Below are 20,747 nucleotides of genomic sequence, written 5' to 3' on the forward strand. Positions count from 1 at the left end.
CATTTTTTTTTGGCCGCTAGTATTACAATGGCGTTTGACCTTTTTATTTCTTTTTTCAACCTGACGACTGAAAAGAGCTAATATGATTAAATTTTGATTGTACATTAAAATGCAACCATGTAGATGTATGTCCCGCTATTTGTCTGTGCTAGCTCAACTGCGGATTACCCTTTTGCGTTGGCTCATTCTCTTTTGATTCGCTGGCGGAGTGGTACATACACCTACAAGAAGCACAATTATTTTAGCGAAGTATCGAACGATCGAATTATTGAATTTAAATAAAATACAAATCGGCTTAAAATAAGTGTTTTACTTTGCCACCCGCCAACATTCTAAAATAATTGCGGTATTAGCGATCAAATATTCGTGATATTTGTCACTTAATACAATTGTGGAATTTGCGCTTAAAATTAATTTGCATTGCGGAGTGCCATTTGCTAAGCCGTTATGCCTGACTTGCGGAACTTAGATGGTGCCGTTATTGATGATAGCGTGATCCCGTTTACCGGTGCGCATACCAACTACGTGGAATCACCTCTTAATGTGGATAACGCAATAACTGGGGCACAGTCTTCAATACAAAGCAATATGTCAAATATAAATACGACACAAACTATTTTTTCCACAAATGTTGCTGCGACTACAACGATCACATCTGCTCAATATTCATTGCATGGTTTATATCAAATTTCGTCACATTCTTCGCTGCCCTTTGGGTCCGGAGGCGTGAACATGGCTATGAATCAACCACCAGCATATGCGGGCTTACCTAAGGAACATAACGACGTGGGGCTCTATAACAAACTGCCTTCAGTTGTAGGTGGACCCCAAATGGACTCTACATTTGCTCATTCATCCGCATGCGTGTTTGGTCAGAGCCAGCACGTACCAATGAGTTCAGTTTATACGTCCACTTATGGAGGAAGCGTCTTTCAAAACGCGCAACTACCTCGCGTCACATCTTTGGTTAATGGAGATGGGTGCAGTGCTGCCGCACAATATAACCCCTTCTCTCCTGCACGCAACTATTTCGGGCAACCACAGGGAGGTTTTGCGCCCGTCAACGATAGTACATGGAGGCAGGTTCAGAATAGTTCAGACGTGAGTTTAAACCCATCACATATAGCGTCTAGACAGGCGATAAGCAAAGATTTGCCACCTTTCTCCAGAAGAATGGCCATTGTGTATAACAAACTATGAACAATCAACAGAACGCTGCGGGTTTTCTGAACAAGAAAACTTAATACGATTACAAAAATCTCTGCGCGGTGCCGCTCTTGAAGCTGTTCGAGGAAAATTGATGATGCCATCTACAGTTCATCTAGCCAGCGAAACTCTTCGTATGCTTTTCGGGAGGCCAGACGTTATACACAACACCCTACAACGGAAATTGAGGCAGATGCCAGCAGTGAGGACCGATCGACTGAATACCCTTATCGATCTCGCGTTGGATGTACAAAATTATAGAGCAACCATGCAAGCATTAGGTCTGAACGACTATCTCAACGACCCTATGCTAATCAATGAGTTGCTGAGTAAACTTCCTGGAGATATGAAATTAGACTGGGGTCGTCGTCGAATGACCATCTCAAGGGTAGATGTCGTGGCCTTTGATGAATGGTTATTTGCGCTGGCTTCATGTGCAAGCCAGGTAACGCCACTTAATGAAACCAGCGGTAACGCTGCGGAAGAAAAGGTGTTAGGAAAGAGCAATAGGCAAAGAGTTTTCGTGCACGACGAAATCCCAAAAGAGCTTAGCCCCACCAAAACGCGTAATGAGGAAACTAAACATTCCATAGCTTGTTCTCTGTGCGGCAAAGAGCACAATCTTGCCGATTGTCCAAACTTCCTAGCAAAGAGCCGAAATGAACGTTGGCAGTTAATCAAGGACAAAAGGCTATGCATTCGGTGCTTTAAGTCCCACATGGTTAGACACGCTGCACCTCTAAGCAAGTTTGCGGGATAGATGGATGTAGAATACTACATAGCCAAAATGCTGCAGCTAAGACTAGTCGGGTAAATACAATCCTAGTTCATCAACGTAAGTTTAGGAGAGCAACTTTTCGTTACATTACGGTAATATTGTATGGTCCTAAAGCCACGGTGGAGATATTTGCGTTAATTGATAAGGGAGCATCATGCACGTTGATGGACAGTAAATTGGCTGAGCAGCTAGGTCTCGACGGCCCTGGTGAAGACTTGTGCTTGAGATGGACGGGCGACATAACACAGCAGGAGGTAAACTCAAAGGTTTTAAACTGTGAAATATCTGCAAGAGAGAAAAATTCTAGGCGATATCGTATGCACAATATTCGAACAACCACTGACCTTGAGTTACCGCAACAAACTCTCAACGCAGTAGAGATGAGCCATATTGCGATATTTCGATATCTGTGATTTCAGTGATTGCTATTTTTAAATCACTGTGAATTTATATTGCCATCGCAACTAAGTCGACGTTCAAACGGAGACCTTTTGTTGTTGTTGTTGTAGCGGCAGATTCTGCCGACTTGACAGTGTTTGGCCGAATAAAAGTCCGGGTCCCTTCCAGTTACGTACACCCGACTGTCGTGGGAACGACGGAACCTTTTGTCGTTTTTGGCGGCTAATTCACTTTTGGTTCCTGTAACTCGAGTCAAGTTTTTCCGGCTTTCTTTTCACTACATTTTCGCAAATGTTGGAGCGGTTTGGCTACCTGAAACTTAGAGCTTATTGCATAGTTCATTTGTATGTTGGTATGATCCGATTTTAATATTATCAAAGAAAAACTAATGACGAGAATTCCATAATCCATCTGAATGTTTTGAATACCCGCTAATAATATTTTCAAGACCAAATTAATAACGGGAGTTTCCTAATCTTTTGGAAAATATTAAAAACCCGTAATTTTTTTATTCCATATTTTTTCTGAAATTAATTAATTACAATTGTTGTTTTAAATTAAATAATATTCGGTTAAACGAAATAATGATAAGAGCATCTTATTAAAAGAATAAGTAAATATAAAACAGTAAAATTAACTCCATTTTTATTAAAATTCATATAATTTATTACTAAGTGTTATTAAAAACTTAATTTAAATATTTATGAATATTGCAACCATGAAAAGATTTTCAATTTGTACTCTAAGCTAATGTTTTAAAGTCATCACAAAAGCTTTCAAATAAGTAAAATTAAAAATTTAATTATATTAATATAAAATATTCCATAAGCAGTTGAAACTTTTGGTTGTTAAAGATGTTTTATATGAAATTTTTGTTAAGCAAATATTGCATTTTGCATATATTTCATCTACTACTTCAAACATCTGCCATACTTCACTTCTTTTCCTTGATAAATTTCCTGCCATTATTAAAAATTATAAGAACGTTATACTCAAAACTTCAAACCGCTATGACGAAAAATAGCATATACGAAAGAAGAAAGCTGCTACTTTTCTGCTATTTGCTATTGTGATCGCATGTACCACTGTACTATTAAAAAATCACAGTTTCACAAATTTATTGTGAACTGCTATCGCAATCGGAATTCGCAGGTTCGAACTGCGATCGCAATTCATAGGTTCGAACTGCGTTCGCAATTCACAGGTTCGAACTGCGATCGCAATTCTCTGTTTCGAACTGCGATCGCAATTCACTGTTTCGAACTGCGATCGCAATTCACAGGTTCGAACTGCGATCGCAATCGCAGTTCATAGAAGCGAACTGCTATTTATAAAATGTGATCGCAGTTGCGATTTGCGATTTTTCAATCACAGTGAAAAAATCACCGGTAGTGAAATATCGCTCATTACTACAACGCAGACACTTTAAATGAGCACAAACACCTGAAGTCATTGCCTATTCTACCATACACCGACTGCAAAGCGCGATTATTAATAGGATTGGACAACACGGCTAAACTTTGCGTTGGAGCTGAGTCAAGCTGAAGGTTATGATCTAATAGCTGCGCGTTGTAAAATAGGTTGGTCAGTATATGGTCAGGATAAGTCGGCATATCAGCCAGACGAAAATCTGCTCCACGTTTGCACCTATACTAAATAAAAATCTTGGTTTATTCCAATATTCACAATTGAGAACGTTAACAAAAATAAATTGAGAATCGTGTGGGATGCAGCAGCTAAGGTGAGTGGCACCAGTCTGAACGACGTATTATTGAAAGGACCCGATCTTCTAAGATCGTTGGTAGGTGTCCTATTGAGGTTTCGTGAACGACCAGTGGCCATCTGTGGAGATATTCGTGAAATGTTTCACCAAATTAGGGTGAAAGCGGAAGATCAGGTAGCATAGCAGTTTCTGTTGCGAAACGGCGAAAGTAGCAGACGTCCCGATGTATTCGCTATGACCGTTATGACATTTGGGGCATCGTGTTCTCCATCTTTGGCAAACTACATAAAAGATAAGAACGCTCTACGTTTCCAGAATATACTACCAAATGCTGTGGCAACAATTGTCGAAAATACGTTTGTGGACGATTGGTTGCATAGTATGGATGATGTGGAAAAAATGATTCGACTAGCTACTGACGTCCGCTTCATCCATTGTGAAGGCGGGTTCGAGATGCGAAACTGGTTGTCGAATTCTAAACGAGTTCTGCAAGTGCTCTCAAGTAAGCACGAACCCGCGAATAGATGCTTCATAGAGCCAGGATCAGAATTTCAAAATGTTCTTGGTATGTGGTGGTTACCAACCAGTGACGAACTAACCTTTGTTCACAGGTTCAAACCGGATACCTTAAATGAATCCACTTTTCCAACGAAACGACAAATACTTCGAGTAATGATGACTATATTCGACCCTTTGGGTCTGTTGGCGTTCATTGTAATTAAAGCTAAGATGATATTACATGATGTTTGGCGATCGGACGTAACTTGGGATGAGCCTGTATATGATAAAGAACGTTCCGCATGGTGGCAATGGCTGCGAGAGCTACGCTGTATTGATAAAATCCGAATTCCAAGGTGCTACACTTTCGCAAATCGCAGCAGCGATAACCAACTTCATATCTTCGTTGATGCTAGCATATCAGCATACGCTGCTGTGGCCTTTCTACGTTCAAGTATGGGCGACAAAGTTCATTGCTGTCTCGTTGCCTCCAAGACACGAGTTGCTCCGTTGAAGCCACTATCAGTGCCGAGACTTGAGTTGATGGCAGCCATCTTAAGACTTCGTCTAGCTAAGTTCATAGGAAAGGAACTCTCCATACAAATTAACCGCCGGATCTTCTGGTGTGATTCAAAGGATGTCCTATATTGGATTAGGTCTGACACCAGAAAATTCAACCAGTTTGTAGCTGTGCGAATTGGCGAAATTCTAGAGGATTCACAAAACAACGAGTGGCGGTGGGTACTAACGAAGGATAACGTAGCTGACGATGGTACAAAATGGTACAATAATATGGAATTTAACAGCTCTGGGCGATGGTTTACGGGCCCTGAATTCCTAAGTCTATCAGAAACTCTCTGGCCAACATCCGAATGCAAAGAGCCACAAACCGTAGCAGAAACTATACAGCACGTAACAATTGATTCTTCGAAAGATATTGGTGATACGCAACCAGATCCTACAAGGTTTAGTAAGTGGGAAAAATTGCGTGCTGTACAGATGTGCGTTCTTCGTTTTCTCCGTTTGACTAGGAAAGACACCACGAGAAATCCAGTTACTCAGATAATTATTTCCGATAGCACCTGTACAAGTGCCGAACTACTTCTCTTCCGCAAGTGCCAGGAAGAATGCTATGGCGCGGAGTTTGATCAAATAAAAAAAGACGCGGTAAGTCGAAAAAGCTCAATCTACAAATTTTCTCCATTTATAGACAAGCTGGGACTGCTACGCGTAAAGGGTCGGATCGAAGAAGCAAGAGGGGTGACAACAGATCTCAAACAACCGATTATACTTCCCCGTAACAATATTGTGACTCATTTGGTCACAGATTTCTATCATAGAAAGTTCCATCACCACCACAACGAGATAGTGGTAAATGATTCTGCATTAATGGTCTACGATCTTTGCTGCGGATGATATCAAAAGTATGTCAACAATGTCGTAATCGGAGAGCCACACCGAATCCACCAGGAATGGGAAAGTTACCACCAGAGCGTCTCGCGTCATTCACTGATCCTTTCGCTTTTACAGGAGTGGATTATTTCGGACCTTTCGACGTGACGATTGGCAGAAGGCATGAGAAGCGTTGGGGAGTTGTTTTTACCTGCATGACTATACGTGCCGTACATATTGAGATTTCTTCATCGCTATCTACTGACTCATTCCTGCTTGTTCTGAAATTGTTTATATCACGACGAGGAGTCGAATCTTCTCTGACAACGGCACTAATTTCAGAGGCGCTAGTCACATTCTAGCAGATGAAATCGAGAAAATATCATCTGGCACACTAATGGAAAAATACCCCGAAATTGAGTGGACTTTCATACCACCAGCATCACCACATATGGGCGGAGTGTGGGAGCGCACGGTACGATCTATAAAGTCAGTATTGATGGACATATTACCAAAAGAAGGTCTACGGGAGGAAGTACTGAGAGCAACTTTAGCCGACGTCGAAAATATTATTAACATGCATCCTCTTACCTACGTTCCACTGGAATCATACGATAGCGAAGCATTAACGCCAAACCATTTCCTTCTGGGAAATTCAAGTGGCATAAGAGAGAAGGGTGATTGCGATGTTACCCATCGCTCCCAAAGACGTCGTAATAATTGTTGATGAAAACATGAAAAGGAACACTTGTACAAAGGGAATAGTTATGGATGTCATAAAGGGCAGCGACGACATAAGAAGCGCCGTAATCAAAACTTCCAACGGCTTAATAACACGGCCAGTAGTGAAACTTGCGCGCCTAGATCTGAAAGTGAACCCCACGTCAGAGCATGGAGATCACGGAGGGGGGAATGTTAGCGCGCAACAACCCTAATTTTAAAAAATGTTTAAACTTAGAGAATGTACATTAAAATACAACTATAGGGATTTATTAAATTTTGATTGTACATTAAAATGCAACCATGTAGATGTATGTCCCACTATTTGTCTGTGCTAGCTCAACTGCGGATTACCCTTTTGCGTTGGCTCATTCTCTTTTGATTCGCTGGCGGAGTGGTACATACACCTACAAGGAGCACAATTATTTTAGCGAAGTATCGAACGATCGAATTATTGAATTTAAATAAAATACAAATCGGCTTAAAATAAGATTTTTACTTTGCCACCCACCAACAAATATTCTACATAATTTTTTGTTAAACAATTGAAATTTGTCATGTGTTCTTCACGCTAAAAAAAATTGAAAAGTTTGTAACAGAAAATATTCACCTTTAATAATCTGCGAAGAAATTTGTGTTCATTCATACCATTTCAAAGATACTAAATTTTTTGCCCCCCTACCGCTCTTAAAATGTGTGGCACATTCATCGTTGCGACAGTGTGCTCGGAAGCTCCCGACATCTGTGTCACAATGATGGATGTGCCATACGTTTTAAGAGCGGCAGGTCTTATTATTAAAGGTGAATATTTTCCGCGTTGGGTCACATACTTTTCAATTTTTTAGCTTGAAGAACACATAAAAAATTTTAATTGTTTAACAAAAAAATATGTAAAATATTATTTTTTAAACAAGTGGATCGTGAAAAAATATCTATAATGTAGCACGAACATTTTTCATTGCTTCACAAAATTTCATCCAGTAGTTTGTGAGAAAATAATTTTACAATTTTATCGTCCTCTAAATTTCAATCTTCAATAACTTTAACAAAAAAGTTTTGACGAAATATTTGCATATATCACAGGGTATGCATCCGATCCCCTTCTTAATGAACTGCTAATTTTCAAAACGGTGATTTTGCGCAATTTTCATGGATCACTTGACGTGGTTTGACCCTGTTGCATACTTTAATTTTCCTTAATTTATTCTTGTGTTGGACATACGTATAAGTAAAAATGTCGATGTCATATATTTAAGTTGTTATACATATTTATTGATAATAAAATTAAAATTAATATACAGATATAAATATACTTATATTTAGTAAGTAAAACTAGTTTTCGTTGAACTTGTAGAATGGATTGTCTTATTTGAGAAATTTTCTACGTCTATTGCGAAATAAAGATTTTGGAAATGAAATTGACTTGGAATCGGATGTTGTGGCTTCATCTTTAATGCAGCAAACTCCAGAAGCGTTAGATTGGCGTGAAAAAGGCTTCAAAACTCAATCTGATAATCAGAGAACTTGTGGCTCATGTTATGCCTTTAGTGTAGCGGAAAGCATCGAAGGACAGGTATTTAAACGAACAGGACGTATATTGAACCTCAGGTGAGTAACCTTCTCGAATATATACCGCAAATTTTGCTCTTACAGAAATATGTGTATTCCTTATAGTTGAAATTCTAATTATTGTATTTCATGTAAATTAGGAAATATAGGATGAGAGTAAAAAGTGGGTGTGGTCTCGTGCTCTTACATGTTTCTCATAATCATCAAAACTATTTAAACCAAACATTCTATCAGAAAATCCTTCCAGACCTTTTAAACATTATGAAATTAATTAGAATCTGTTGATCATTTAATTTTACGTCCAAGATGGCCAGCATAAAGATTGGACAATAAGCAAGGCACCACTTCCCTTTGGATGAAATCATGTTTCTCAGGAACTGTTTCACCATCTTCATTATAGCAGTACAGCAGCTCTGTGTGTTTGCTGATTCTCTGCTAATGTGCAAACAAAAATGTAGTGTTGCCGATTATTTGTATAAATTGCACGCAAAAAAAGGCAATAGAACGTGATATTGTGGCAAGAATTCACACAGAACGGGACACTTTGACAAATTTGTGATACTGCTGTCGTGATTGCCATCTCGAACACACTCATTAGTTTTACTTTTTATGTGACGTTGTGAAAATGGGAGAAGCTGATCTACGACAACGTCTACTTACCACGAACGAAAGTCTTTTAATGGTTTTCGTCTTTTCGAACGGCACAACCGAACCAGCATAGCCGCTGTCTTTTAATTCGCTGAACTATATAAATGTCGGTGGTATATCTTATACAGTTCATTGTAGCGAGCAAAGGACCATAAATCTTTCGCGAAACATTTCTCTCGAAAACTCGAAACGTCGACTCATCAATTGTTGTCATCGTCCATGACTCTGCACCATACTCGTATAGCAGGATGGAAATAATAAGTGACTTATAGAGTTTGGTTTTTGTTCGCCGAAAGAAGACTTTACTTTTCAATTGTCTACTCAGTCCGAAGTAGCAAGAGTTATTCTGCGTAGGATTTTGAGGCTGAAATTGTTGTTGCTGCTAATACTGATTCCAAAATGATATTATCTAGGACTTCGAAGTTATGATTGTCAACAGTGACGATTATTTTACGAGAAAACTCGATTCTCGAGTAGTATCGGAATCGAGTTTACCATCCCTACTGGCCGCCATCGCGTGCACATTAAACCCTCCGCACAATAACCACCAAAAAAAAAAATGATTTTTTTTCCATGTAATTTATATGGGAAATCGAAAATGTCGATGAGGCACCTCTTAATATTAATATAAAGAGCTCAGATTTTACCAGGACTTGTTTTTAGTCATGTTGAATGAGATTTTCATGGTAACTACGAAAAATAAAATATAAACTAATTTTTGGCCTACCTTAATATACATATATATTTATAATTACAAAATACAAATATTTATACTTTTATTTTAATAATTAAAAAAAAATACTTACCCTTACATTAAGATGTAACAGCCTGGGAGTGGTGGAGTCATCTGATGACGCAACTCCCCCAGCGTTACTGTTAGAACTCTCCTGAGCTCTTGTATTTACAAATTTAATTATATAATTATTATTACGTGCGATTTTTCTGTCATCGTAGTTCTGTTGCTTTTTTTTACATCGTTATTGGTATTTCTTATTATTACTATATATCTTCGCTTACTTATATTATTGTGGTTGTGTTATTGTATATATATAATTTTATTAATTTTAATTTTAATTAATTTTTATTTGAATTTTAGTTTAATGGCAAATATTATTTTTTGATTTTTGTATACTCTACTCTACTTTTGCCAATTTTAATTTGAAAAAATTAATTTCATATTTTTCAATTTCTCCCCCAGTTTACATACTTGGTTGCACCATATTGTATAATACTTTGCCGCCGCTATGTTATCTTGTATTTCTTGAATTTTGTTTTCTATAATTTTTAGTTTGTTCATTTGGTCATTATACAAAAATTTTCGTTCAATTATAACGGGTGATTTTTTTGAGGTTAGGATTTTCATGCATTAGTATTTGACAGATCACGTGGGATTTCAGACATGGTGTCAAAGAGAAAGATGCTCAGTATGCTTTGACATTTCATCATGAATAGACTTACTAACGAGCAACGCTTGCAAATTATTGAATTTTATTACCAAAATCAGTGTTCGGTTCGAAATGTTTTTATCGACAAATTTTGTTCAGCGATGAGGCTCATTTCTGGTTGAATGGCTACGTAAATAAGCAAAATTGCCGCATTTGGGGTGAAGAGCAACCAGAAGCCGTTCAAGAACTGCCCATGCATCCCGAAAAATGCACTGTTTGGTGTGGTTTGTACGCTGGTGGAATCATTGGACCGTATTTTTTCAAAGATGCTGTTGGACGCAACGTTACGGTGAATGGCGATCGCTATCGTTCGATGCTAACAAACTTTTTGTTGCCAAAAATGGAAGAACTGAACTTGGTTGACATGTGGTTTCAACAAGATGGCGCTACATGCCACACAGCTCGCGATTCTATGGCCATTTTGAGGGAAAACTTCGGACAACAATTCATCTCAAGAAATGGACCCGTAAGTTGGCCACCAAGATCATGCGATTTAACGCCTTTAGACTATTTTTTGTGGGGCTACGTCAAGTCTAAAGTCTACAGAAATAAGCCAGCAACTATTCCAGCTTTGGAAGACAACATTTCCGAAGAAATTCGGGCTATTCCGGCCGAAATGCTCGAAAAAGTTGCCCAAAATTGGACTTTCCGAATGGACCACCTAAGACGCAGCCGCGGTCAACATTTAAATGAAATTATCTTCAAAAAGTAAATGTCATGAACCAATCTAACGTTTCAAATAAAGAACCGATGAGATTTTGCAAATTTTATGCGTTTTTTTTTTAAAAAAAGTTATCAAGCTCTTAAAAAATCACCTTATATTTTGTTCTGTGGTTATTCCATTTAGAGATTTTATTATTTGTTTGTATTATCTCCATTGAATGCCCTTAAACTAAATGTGTATTCAGCCCTCTCGCTTGAGTTTTCAATATTTGCCAATTTCATTGGCCTTTTTATATTCGTCGGGTAAACGTTCTGTAGTGGTTTATTCGTTTATTGGTTTCGGTTGATTTTTATGCCGTACTCTTTTGTAGATCTTTATTGAACCTTCTTCCCTTGTTTCTATATAGTCTTCTCTTACTTTGTTTTTTTTGCCTATGCTGTTTCCTTTGAACGTTTCCATTCGCATCTTCAAAACGTTGGAAGGCACTTCATCTCTTGCGGTGGTGTGCATTTATACCGATTGTTATAATTTCCTACAACGACTTGCATTCTCATCTCTGCTGAAAGATCAGGGTCTTCAAGTCCTGCTAGTTTCTCCAACAAGTTGAGTGCAATCTCTCTACGTCCGCATTTCCTATATGGCTGTTTGGAGATGAATCTGTATTCCTTCATCCCAAAGGAATGCCAGTAATCGTTCTGCCTTCGTTGTCATAATGACTTTTTTTGGTTTACCGAATTTCGAAAAATGGTTAATTGTCTTTGCTTTCTTTGCGGTCCAGTTTCTATTTGTTATTTTATAGGTTACCGCAAATTTTGTGAGCTTATATAATGCTGTTACAAGACTTGTTTTTTGAAATGAAATATATCAATATGCACTATTTCATTTTTATTTTCAGGTGTTTCTGCTAATTTTTGGTTTGGTTTAATTGATTTCCTATCATATTTGATTTGGTGGCATTTTTGGCAGTTGTTTTTTACGAATTTTAAATTTTTGTCTTGAGCAAAAATATCAATGAGTTATTTATGCATTTTATGGTAATCCGCTTCAGATACTTTGGAAAATATTCCCACTGTTCCGCGTCTTATAATTTATCTTTTTAATGTTTCTTTCTTCTATTGTTTTTCATCCATTGGGTTTTTTTCCATCATTTTTCTTCCATTGAATCTTTACATTTGAACCTTTGGGCTATATGTCAATATAATTTGAAATTTCTATTTATTTACAACTTCTTCTTTAATTGGGAAGTGCTCGAGCACTCTCTGCTGAATGGATTGTTTCTGACAATTCCAGGGTTGATTCATTGTCGTTATTTCTTTTATTGAGTTTTTTGAGTTCCCAATTCAACTCAAAAAATCAGCTTCGACTTTATTATTTCCATTTACATATGGGTCAAACCACGTCAAGTGGTCCATGAAAATTTGGTTGGGACTCCTTTAGTGCCGTGAAAAAAGGTAAATTTTTCCAATTTTATTATGGAAGTATAAAACCAGATCACATCCGATTTTTTGCATATTTATTAAGAGGTATTATTGAACTATACATTTTACATTATAAAAACTTAATATCTAATCCACTTGTGATGGACCATATGTGTCATAAGTGTCATGTTACGTATTGATGTCATAATAATACGAGGGCTGTCCGATAAATAACCGACCCAACCATGATGCACGCGACTTTTTCAAAATTTTTTTTCTTATATCTTTATGTAGAAATAGTCTCCTTGTAACTCCACACACTTCTCCCAGCGATGCTCCCATCTCTGCAACCCTTCCAAATAGTACTTGGCGTCTTTGTCTGCAAAATACGAGTTCACGAAAGAGATTGCCTCCTCATTTGACGAAAATCTCTGGCCGCCGAGCGCAGTTTTAAGTTGAGGAAACAAAAAAAAGTCGCGTGGTGCTAGATCCGGTGAATAAGGTGGATGGTCAAGCAGTTCGAACCGCAATTCGTGGATTTTCGCCATGGCGACTGTTGAGGTGTGAGATGGTGCGTTGTCTTGGTGGAACAAGACTTTCTTTTTTTGCAAATGTGGCCGATTTTTCGAAATTTCTTCCTTTAGCTTGTCCAATAATGATGCGTAGTATGCTCCTGTTATAGTTTTTCCTTTTTCAAGATAGTCGATAAAAATAATTCCATGGCTGTCCCAAAAAACACTCGCCATCACTTTCCCAGCAGAATACACAGCTTTAGGTTGTTTTGGGGCTGGTTCCCCCTTTTCAATCCACTGTTTAGATTGGTTTTTTGTTTCGGGCGTATAATGATGAATCCAAGTTTCGTCTACAGTTATCAATCGGCGCCAAAACTCAGTCTCATTGCCTCTAAACTGAGCCAACAGAGCGCTGGAAATGTTCATGCGCGCACGTTTGTGGTCTAGCGTAAGCAAACGCGGCACCCAACGCGCGTACAGCTTTCTCATGCCCAAATCTTGGTTTAATATGTGACAAACAGTTTCTTTTGATATCTTCATAATCTCAGCTATTTCCCTAACTTTAATCCGGCGGTCGTCTAGTACCAATTGATGAACTTTAGCGATGTTGTCGTTAGTGGTTACAGTTTTTGGACGCCCAGGACGTTCATCATCTTCCAAGCTCCTGCGACCACGTTTAAATTCAGCTGCCCAAAATTTTACGTTGGTAAACGATGGTGCAGAGTCACCATACACAGAGTCCAACTCATCTTTGATTTGTGAAGGCGTATTGTCTTTCAAAAATAAAAATTTAATTACAGCTCGATATTCAATTTTTTAGCTATTATAATATGCACAATTTGAAGTAGAAACTTTTTTTTCAGATGTGCCGCTAGCTTCACGTTGAGGTCGGTTATTTATCGGACAGCCCTCGTAGATATGCTTATATTGCATTCTTCTTCTTCTTTACTGGCGTAGCCACCGCTATGCGGTTATAGCCGAGTTAACAGCGACTCACCAGTCGTTTCTTCTTTTCGCAATGTGTTACCAACTGGAGATAGCAAGTGCAGCCAGGTCTTCTCCATCGGACTGGAGATCTTTTAGGGTCGGCTTTAGTATACGATCCCACGATTTCAGGGTTAAAAGTGGTATGGTTGGATAGAGCTGATGCTCCAGATTAAGAAAATATATAATTGTTGCCGCCGCAAACTTATAGTTTTCGAGATATTTGCATTTAAAGTTGAAAATTTTGCAAATTTTATCTTGCAATTTCTCGATTGCTAGTGATTATTTAATTCATATTATGCACTTTTTATGCACTTACACTTCACTACATTGTTTCTACATATTTTTTTTCCAGTAATTATTTAGTTATTTGCTTAAAATAAGCATTTTATATTTTACACAATTTTCATTTCATGCACAATAACAAAAGTATTCCGTATTGACAGATAATAAGTGTTGCCATAATTACACATTTATCAAACGAATAAAAATGAATAATAAATAGGACTATACCCCAAATACATAAATCATTGCCCTTTTTCTTGATATATCAAGATTTTTGATACACCCCGGTGTTGGATCGGCCAGGGTTATTTTTTGTGAAGCGCGGCCGAAGGCCGCCAACGCGAAAAGGAGTTTTACTTAAAAAAAACCTGATACACCCCGGTGTTGGATCGGCCAGGGTTATTTTTTTGAAGCGCGGCCGAAGGCCGCCAACGCGAAAAGGAGTTTTACGTAAAAAAAACCTAATACACCCCGGTGTTGGATCGGCCAGGGTTATTTTTTTGAAGCGCGGCCGAAGGCCGCCAACGCGAAAAGGAGTTTTAATTAAAAAAAACCTGATACACCCCGGTGTTGGATCGGCCAGGGTTATTTTTTTGAAGCGCGGCCGAAGGCCGCCAACGCGAAAAGGAGTTTTACTTAAAAAAAACTTGATATACCCCGGTGTTGGATCGGCCAGGGTTATTTTTTGTGAAGCGCGGCCGAAGGCCGCCAACGCGAAAAGGAGTTTTACTTAAAAAAAACCTCACACTGCGATTGCGATCGCAGTTCGAACCAGTGAATTGCGATCGCAGTTCGAAACTGTGATTGCAGTTCGAACCAGTGAATTGTGATCGCAGTTCGAAACTGTGATCGCAGTTCGAACCAGTGAATAGCGATCGCAGTTCGAAACTGTGATCGCAGTTCGAACCTGTGAATTACGATCACAATAGCAAATAGCAGAAAAGTAACAACTTTCTTCAGGGTATTGTATTGTTACAAAAGTAGTATTAAGTTGTATTTGTATTGCTATATGCATCCCTTATTATGAACAATAGCTGTAGGTATATGGAATAGCATTTGTCTTGTTGTAGACATCTGGCGCCGCACTGTTGCTTGTCTACTGGCGCCGCGGCAGTCTGCTTGCGTCTGGCGCCGTATAGCATTATGTTCTGGTAATTTCCAGACGCAATATTCTAGAAGGACACGTCGGCATCAGCGAGAAGTGCGTGGCTATATAAGCCGTGGCAGCGCCAACGTAATGAATCAGTGCTAAGAGTAAACTGTTATAGTGTAGACGAGTTGTAAAATAAAGAGTTGTTGAATTGAATTAAACAGTAAACGGTTTTATTTGTCAATCCAGAGATACGAACCTAGTAAAGTGAAACTAGCAAGGAGTAAATTCGCAACAATTGGTGTCAGAAGTGGGATTGTCAAATAATCCAAATTCAAGATGGTTAAATTCGGAGAATTGAGAATTCAGCATTTGAAAAAGGAACTGGAGGAGCGTAAATTGCCGATAAGCGGGCAAAAGGCGGATCTGCAGGCACGATTACGTGAAGCAATGGAAGCGGATGGAATTAATGTGGACGAGTTCGAATTTCATGGGCCAGAAACTTCTACAAAGGTAGAAGAAAAAGTAGAAGAACAACGAACATCATCGAGTGTGGACATGAACATGCTATTAGTGGCTATACAGAAAATAGGTGAAAATACAGAAAATGCAGTGCAAACAGGAAATCGTCTGGCACAGCAAATAGCTGAAAATGCAGAAAAGGCAGTGCAAACAGAAAATCGTCTGGCACAGCAAATAGCAGAAAATACATCACAGTTAAAGTCTTGCCTTACACAACAAATGACTGAAAATAATACGCAGTTAGAAAAGCGTTTGGCACAACAGATTACAGAAAATAATACACAAGTGCAAGAGAAATTTTCAAAATTTGAAGACGAATTAAGCACTTTAAAAAATGACGAAGAAAATTTAAAATCAGAAGTTCTTCAGTTAAGTAATCGTGGGCGAGAACTGCAACTACATGGCCCTGCACCATCAACAAATAATCGAAGATTGAAGGCACCCACATTCGATGGAAGTATTCCATTTCAAATTTTCAAACTTCAGTTTGAAAAGACAGCAATGGCCAATAACTGGAATGCAGCGGACAAAGTGGCGTCCTTGTTTGTATCATTGAAAGGACTTGCGGCAGAAATCCTTCAGACTATTCCAGACTGTGAACGGGACAACTATGAGGCATTGATGAGTGCGATAGAAAGACGATATGGTAGTGAGCACCGGAAACAAATATACCAGATCGAACTGCAAAATAGGGGTCAGAAGATGAACGAGTCATTGCAAGAGTTCGCAACTGAAATAGAACGACTGGCTCATTTGGCAAATGCAGATGCACCTGTGGATTACATTGCGAGGGTAAAAATTCAATGTTTCATAAATGGAATTCGTGATGTGGACACCAAACGCGCCACATATGCATTGCCAAAAAGAACGTTTGCTGAAACGGTTTCGCACGCCCTCACACAGGAAACAGCTTCCCTACTAAGTAAACCAGCACACAAAGTACAAAGGGTTGAAATGGAACAACCGGCGCTGATGGAAGAAATACTGAAGACTCTGAAGACAATTGCTGCACCGCGAGTAAATACAACAGGAAGATGTTTCAACTGTGGAAAAGCGGGTCACTTTGCCCGAAATTGCAATATAAAAGTAAACCCATCAAAACGGAAACAACCAACAGATAACGAGGACGGAGCATCCGCATCTCACAAGTCGTTAAACTAAAACGGAACAGTTCAAAGGGGCGTGAGCTGGTTCCCACAACTATTTGCCCCGCCATCTCGATATCACAAATAGGTCGCCATGACAACAATCTTACTACCAACGGCATCGTAAATGGACGACTGTCAACGCTTACTTTGGATACTGGTGCCACACATTCAATTATCCGACCGGATGTGGTAAGAGGAACGGTTGAACCATTAGTCGGTTGCAAGCTTCGAACGGCCACCGGGGAGGAAGCAGCTGTCGCGGGAAAAGTGTTTTGCGAAGTGATGATTGGTACCCTGGAAGTTAATCACACCTTCATCGTAGCAGAAATCACGGATGAAATTATAATGGGAGTAGATTTCTTGATTGATCACGGGGTTACTTTGGATTTAAACAAGCAAATGCTGTTTTGCCAGAACATGGAGATGCCTATAAACACCGGATATGTGACCAACGTTGAAAGTAAGAGGGTGATTGTTGATGATAATCAGAGTATTCCACCAAAATCTGAGGAGCTTGTATGGGCTAAGGTGAATGGAGGAGGTGGGACTGAAGAGTTGTGGATTGTGGAACCAACAAACATAGATACACCCATATTGGTAGGAAGAACGCTTGTGAAAACTAGAGAAGACGCCACCATTCCGGTCAGAGTAGTGAATGAATTCAACACGCCTATAAGTCTGAAGAAAGGAGCAGTAATTGGACAGTGCCAGAATATAAGTGCAATAGCACGATGCGAACGGTCACAACAGAAGCCTACTATTGAGCCACAGCAGACAAGTCCTACACTCCTAAACAATTTGCTGAATGAGGTGCATGGATATGAAAAATTAAAAGCAGAAAAACTATTAGAAAAATACGCATCCATATTTGCAAACGAAGGAAACAACACAGGAAGAACCGGCATTGTCAAACATCGCATAAATACCGGAGACGCTAAACCAATCCGACAAGCTCCGCGTAGGGTTCCACTAGCGAAACGTGAAGATGCTAACAAAATTATTGAAGGAGAAAAGGAGTTTTACTTAAAAAAAACTTGATATACCCCGGTGTTGGATCGGCCAGGGTTATTTTTTGTGAAGCGCGGCCGAAGGCCGCCAATGCGAAAAGGAGTTTTAATTAAAAAAAACCTGATACACCCCGGTGTTGGATCGGCTAGGGTTATTTTTTTGAAACGCGGCCGAAGGCCGTCAACGCGAAAAGGAGTTTTACTTAAAAAAACTTGATACACCCCGGTGTTGGATCGCCCAGGGGTATTTTGTTGAAGCGCGGCCGAAGGCCGCCAACGCGAAAAGGAGTTTTATTTTTTTTGAAGCGCGGCCGAAGGCCGCCAATAAAGCCTTAAAACTTTTCTTATTACAATGGAAAATTTATTTCAGATAGTATTTGTTTTCTGCGTTTGAGTTTTTATATCCATTCTTATTCGTTTGATATATGTGTAATTATGGCAACACTTAATATCTGTAAACACGGAATACTTTTGTTATTGTGCATTGAGTGAAAATTGTGTAAAATATAAAATGCTTATTTTAAGCAAATAACTAAATAATTACTAAAAAATAAATATGTAGAAACAATGTAATGAAGTATAAGTGCATAAAAGAGGCATAATATGAATTAAATAATTACTAGGAATCGAGAAATTGCAAGATAAAATTTGCAAAATTTTCAACTTTAAATGCAAATATCTCGGAAAGTATAAGTTTGCGGCGGCAACAATATATATATATATATTTATATATATATTTTCATAATCTGGAGCATCAGCCCTATCCAACCATACCACTTTTAACCCTGAAATCGTGGGATCGTATACTAAAGTTTCCCCATCTTTTATAGTATTTGCTGTTAAATTGGTTAGAAATCGTTGTAAAATAAATCTAAAATAAATTTGCCTGCATTTGTGACTTATTTACGGGCTCAAGTAAGCTGCATGATTCTAAAAATAAAATTGGTGTGGTAAAAATATATAACAAAATTATATAAATGCATAATAATGCGACGTAAGCGACCCGCACGACTTCGTCGCGTATTTCTTTCGATATCTTCTGTAACCGTTACGTAAACTCTTCTATCTTCAAGTGTCTTACGTTTTCTATTTTATCTAAAATAAAGCTCCAAATGCAATAGTCTAGGGGATTTAGATCCGGGGAGGAAAGCAATCATTCAACCGATGAAATAAAACATGGAATTTCGTTTGTTAAATCCACAATAATATTTTGGATTAATTTTCAAGCCTCTTTCAATAACAAGGAGGGGTAGCTTGCATTTTTTGGATATCGTTCTTCATGTCACTACAAATGAAACGTTTTGACACCGTTCACCCGTTTTTTTAGAAAGAATATCAGCCATTGTTGCGATTATTTTGGGAATTCGTTATGAATTCGCTTTTTTCTTTGAAAGCACTAGTTTTCAAATTTGTTAGATTATATTTTGTATTGTTTTGTGGCACACACCCATGCCCCTGGCAATTATCCTTGTGGAACATTTGGGTCTGATCTTCTTCGCAGTTTCAGAGCTTCCAGTTTTCTTGAATCGAGCGATGGTGGACGAACATTTTATTGACATTAACACTTTTTGAAGATTTAACAATCTCGCTAGGACTTTTGCTCTTAAAGCAACTTCACTACAAGTTCTCATTTAGCGTCCATGCTTGCCACTCTATGTACACTAAATGATTTAATTTTCAAACTGCGGCATTGTTTTCGCAATTAAAACAAAAATTAATACGAATTTTAAGGCTGAGTTTGCTGTGATCGGCGCGACAGCCCTTTGGCAAGAGTACAATTCATAACTTTCATACGACTGAACCAAATTTGATGATTCTTTTTTTATAATGTTCATTGAGGTTCAGGGATGGTTTCTGCGGAGAAAAAATTCGAATAATTGCCGGAAAACCCCTGAAAACAGCCCTTTTCTTTTTCTCATACAAACGAATGGATGTTTGTTCGTTAGTAACGCTAAGAGAGTGGCTGAACCAATATTGATGAAATTTTAAGAGGTTGTTCGTCGTGGATCGGGAAAGGTTTAGAAATAAAGATGTCTTTCATGAGGAAAAGTCGGAAAATTGAACAATTCCAAGAAGTTAATTTTTTCCATATAAATGTTTTTATTCAATATTTTTGTTTTGTTTTTCAATTATTTAAATCTTTCAAATTTGGTGTTTGCTTCAAAAATTTTTGAAAATTATTCCGTGAAAATGTTATGTGTTTTTCACACAAAGTGATCAATTACAGCTTGAAATTTGTTTCAATGCCATGAAGAGGTCGCGCTTATATCGGTCGGCGTTCTTTTTGGCATCAATATACATTAGCAGCCCAAGCCACATGAACGAGTACTCTCAGGATGCGATGATATACGTGCGGTATTATGGGTCGCGATCAATCTGAAAGCGATCGTCACGATGTCATAGCAAGACTTTTCAACAAAAATTTCGATGGACATTACCTTGAAGCAACGCATACTTATATGGTGCTGTTAGATGCTAGATGTACTCTGTTGAGCAAAAGAGAGGTTTGCCGCACGCACACATTCTTCTTTGGATGGTGGAAGGTGGCTACACCAGATCAAATTGATGAAATCATTCAATAATGCGGCAATTCCTGATGCAAAAAAAGATCCAGTATTATACGAAGTGATGAAAACCAATAAGGTTCATGGACCTTGCGGACACCACAACCTAGTGTTGGGAACTATCGAGTGATTTCAACTATCGATTGTTAATGACTGAATGATTTTGACAATCGAA

The 20,747-nt window shown here is 38.5% G+C and overlaps 2 protein-coding genes across 3 annotated transcripts in view; both read left to right on the forward strand.

Moving 5' to 3' along the window:
* The window catches only part of LOC125779386 (procathepsin L), a 323,484-nt gene that overhangs the window by 19,930 nt on the left and 282,807 nt on the right, over positions 1-20,747 (forward strand). For both annotated transcript variants that reach the window (XM_049460725.1, XM_049460724.1), the window contains exon 3: positions 8,071-8,324. In XM_049460725.1, the coding sequence (XP_049316682.1) occupies positions 8,071-8,324 (254 nt within the window). The remainder of the gene's footprint in view (positions 1-8,070; positions 8,325-20,747) is intronic.
* LOC125779313 (uncharacterized) overlaps positions 15,097-20,747 on the forward strand; it is a 43,859-nt gene continuing 38,208 nt past the window's right edge. The window contains exon 1 of the mRNA XM_049460588.1: positions 15,097-18,462. Within this exon, the coding sequence (XP_049316545.1) occupies positions 15,671-17,014 (1,344 nt within the window). The 5' untranslated portion in view covers positions 15,097-15,670 and the 3' untranslated portion in view covers positions 17,015-18,462. The remainder of the gene's footprint in view (positions 18,463-20,747) is intronic.

Source organism: Bactrocera dorsalis, chromosome 6, assembly GCF_023373825.1.
Source record: "Bactrocera dorsalis isolate Fly_Bdor chromosome 6, ASM2337382v1, whole genome shotgun sequence".
Taxonomy (NCBI): domain Eukaryota; kingdom Metazoa; phylum Arthropoda; class Insecta; order Diptera; family Tephritidae; genus Bactrocera; species Bactrocera dorsalis.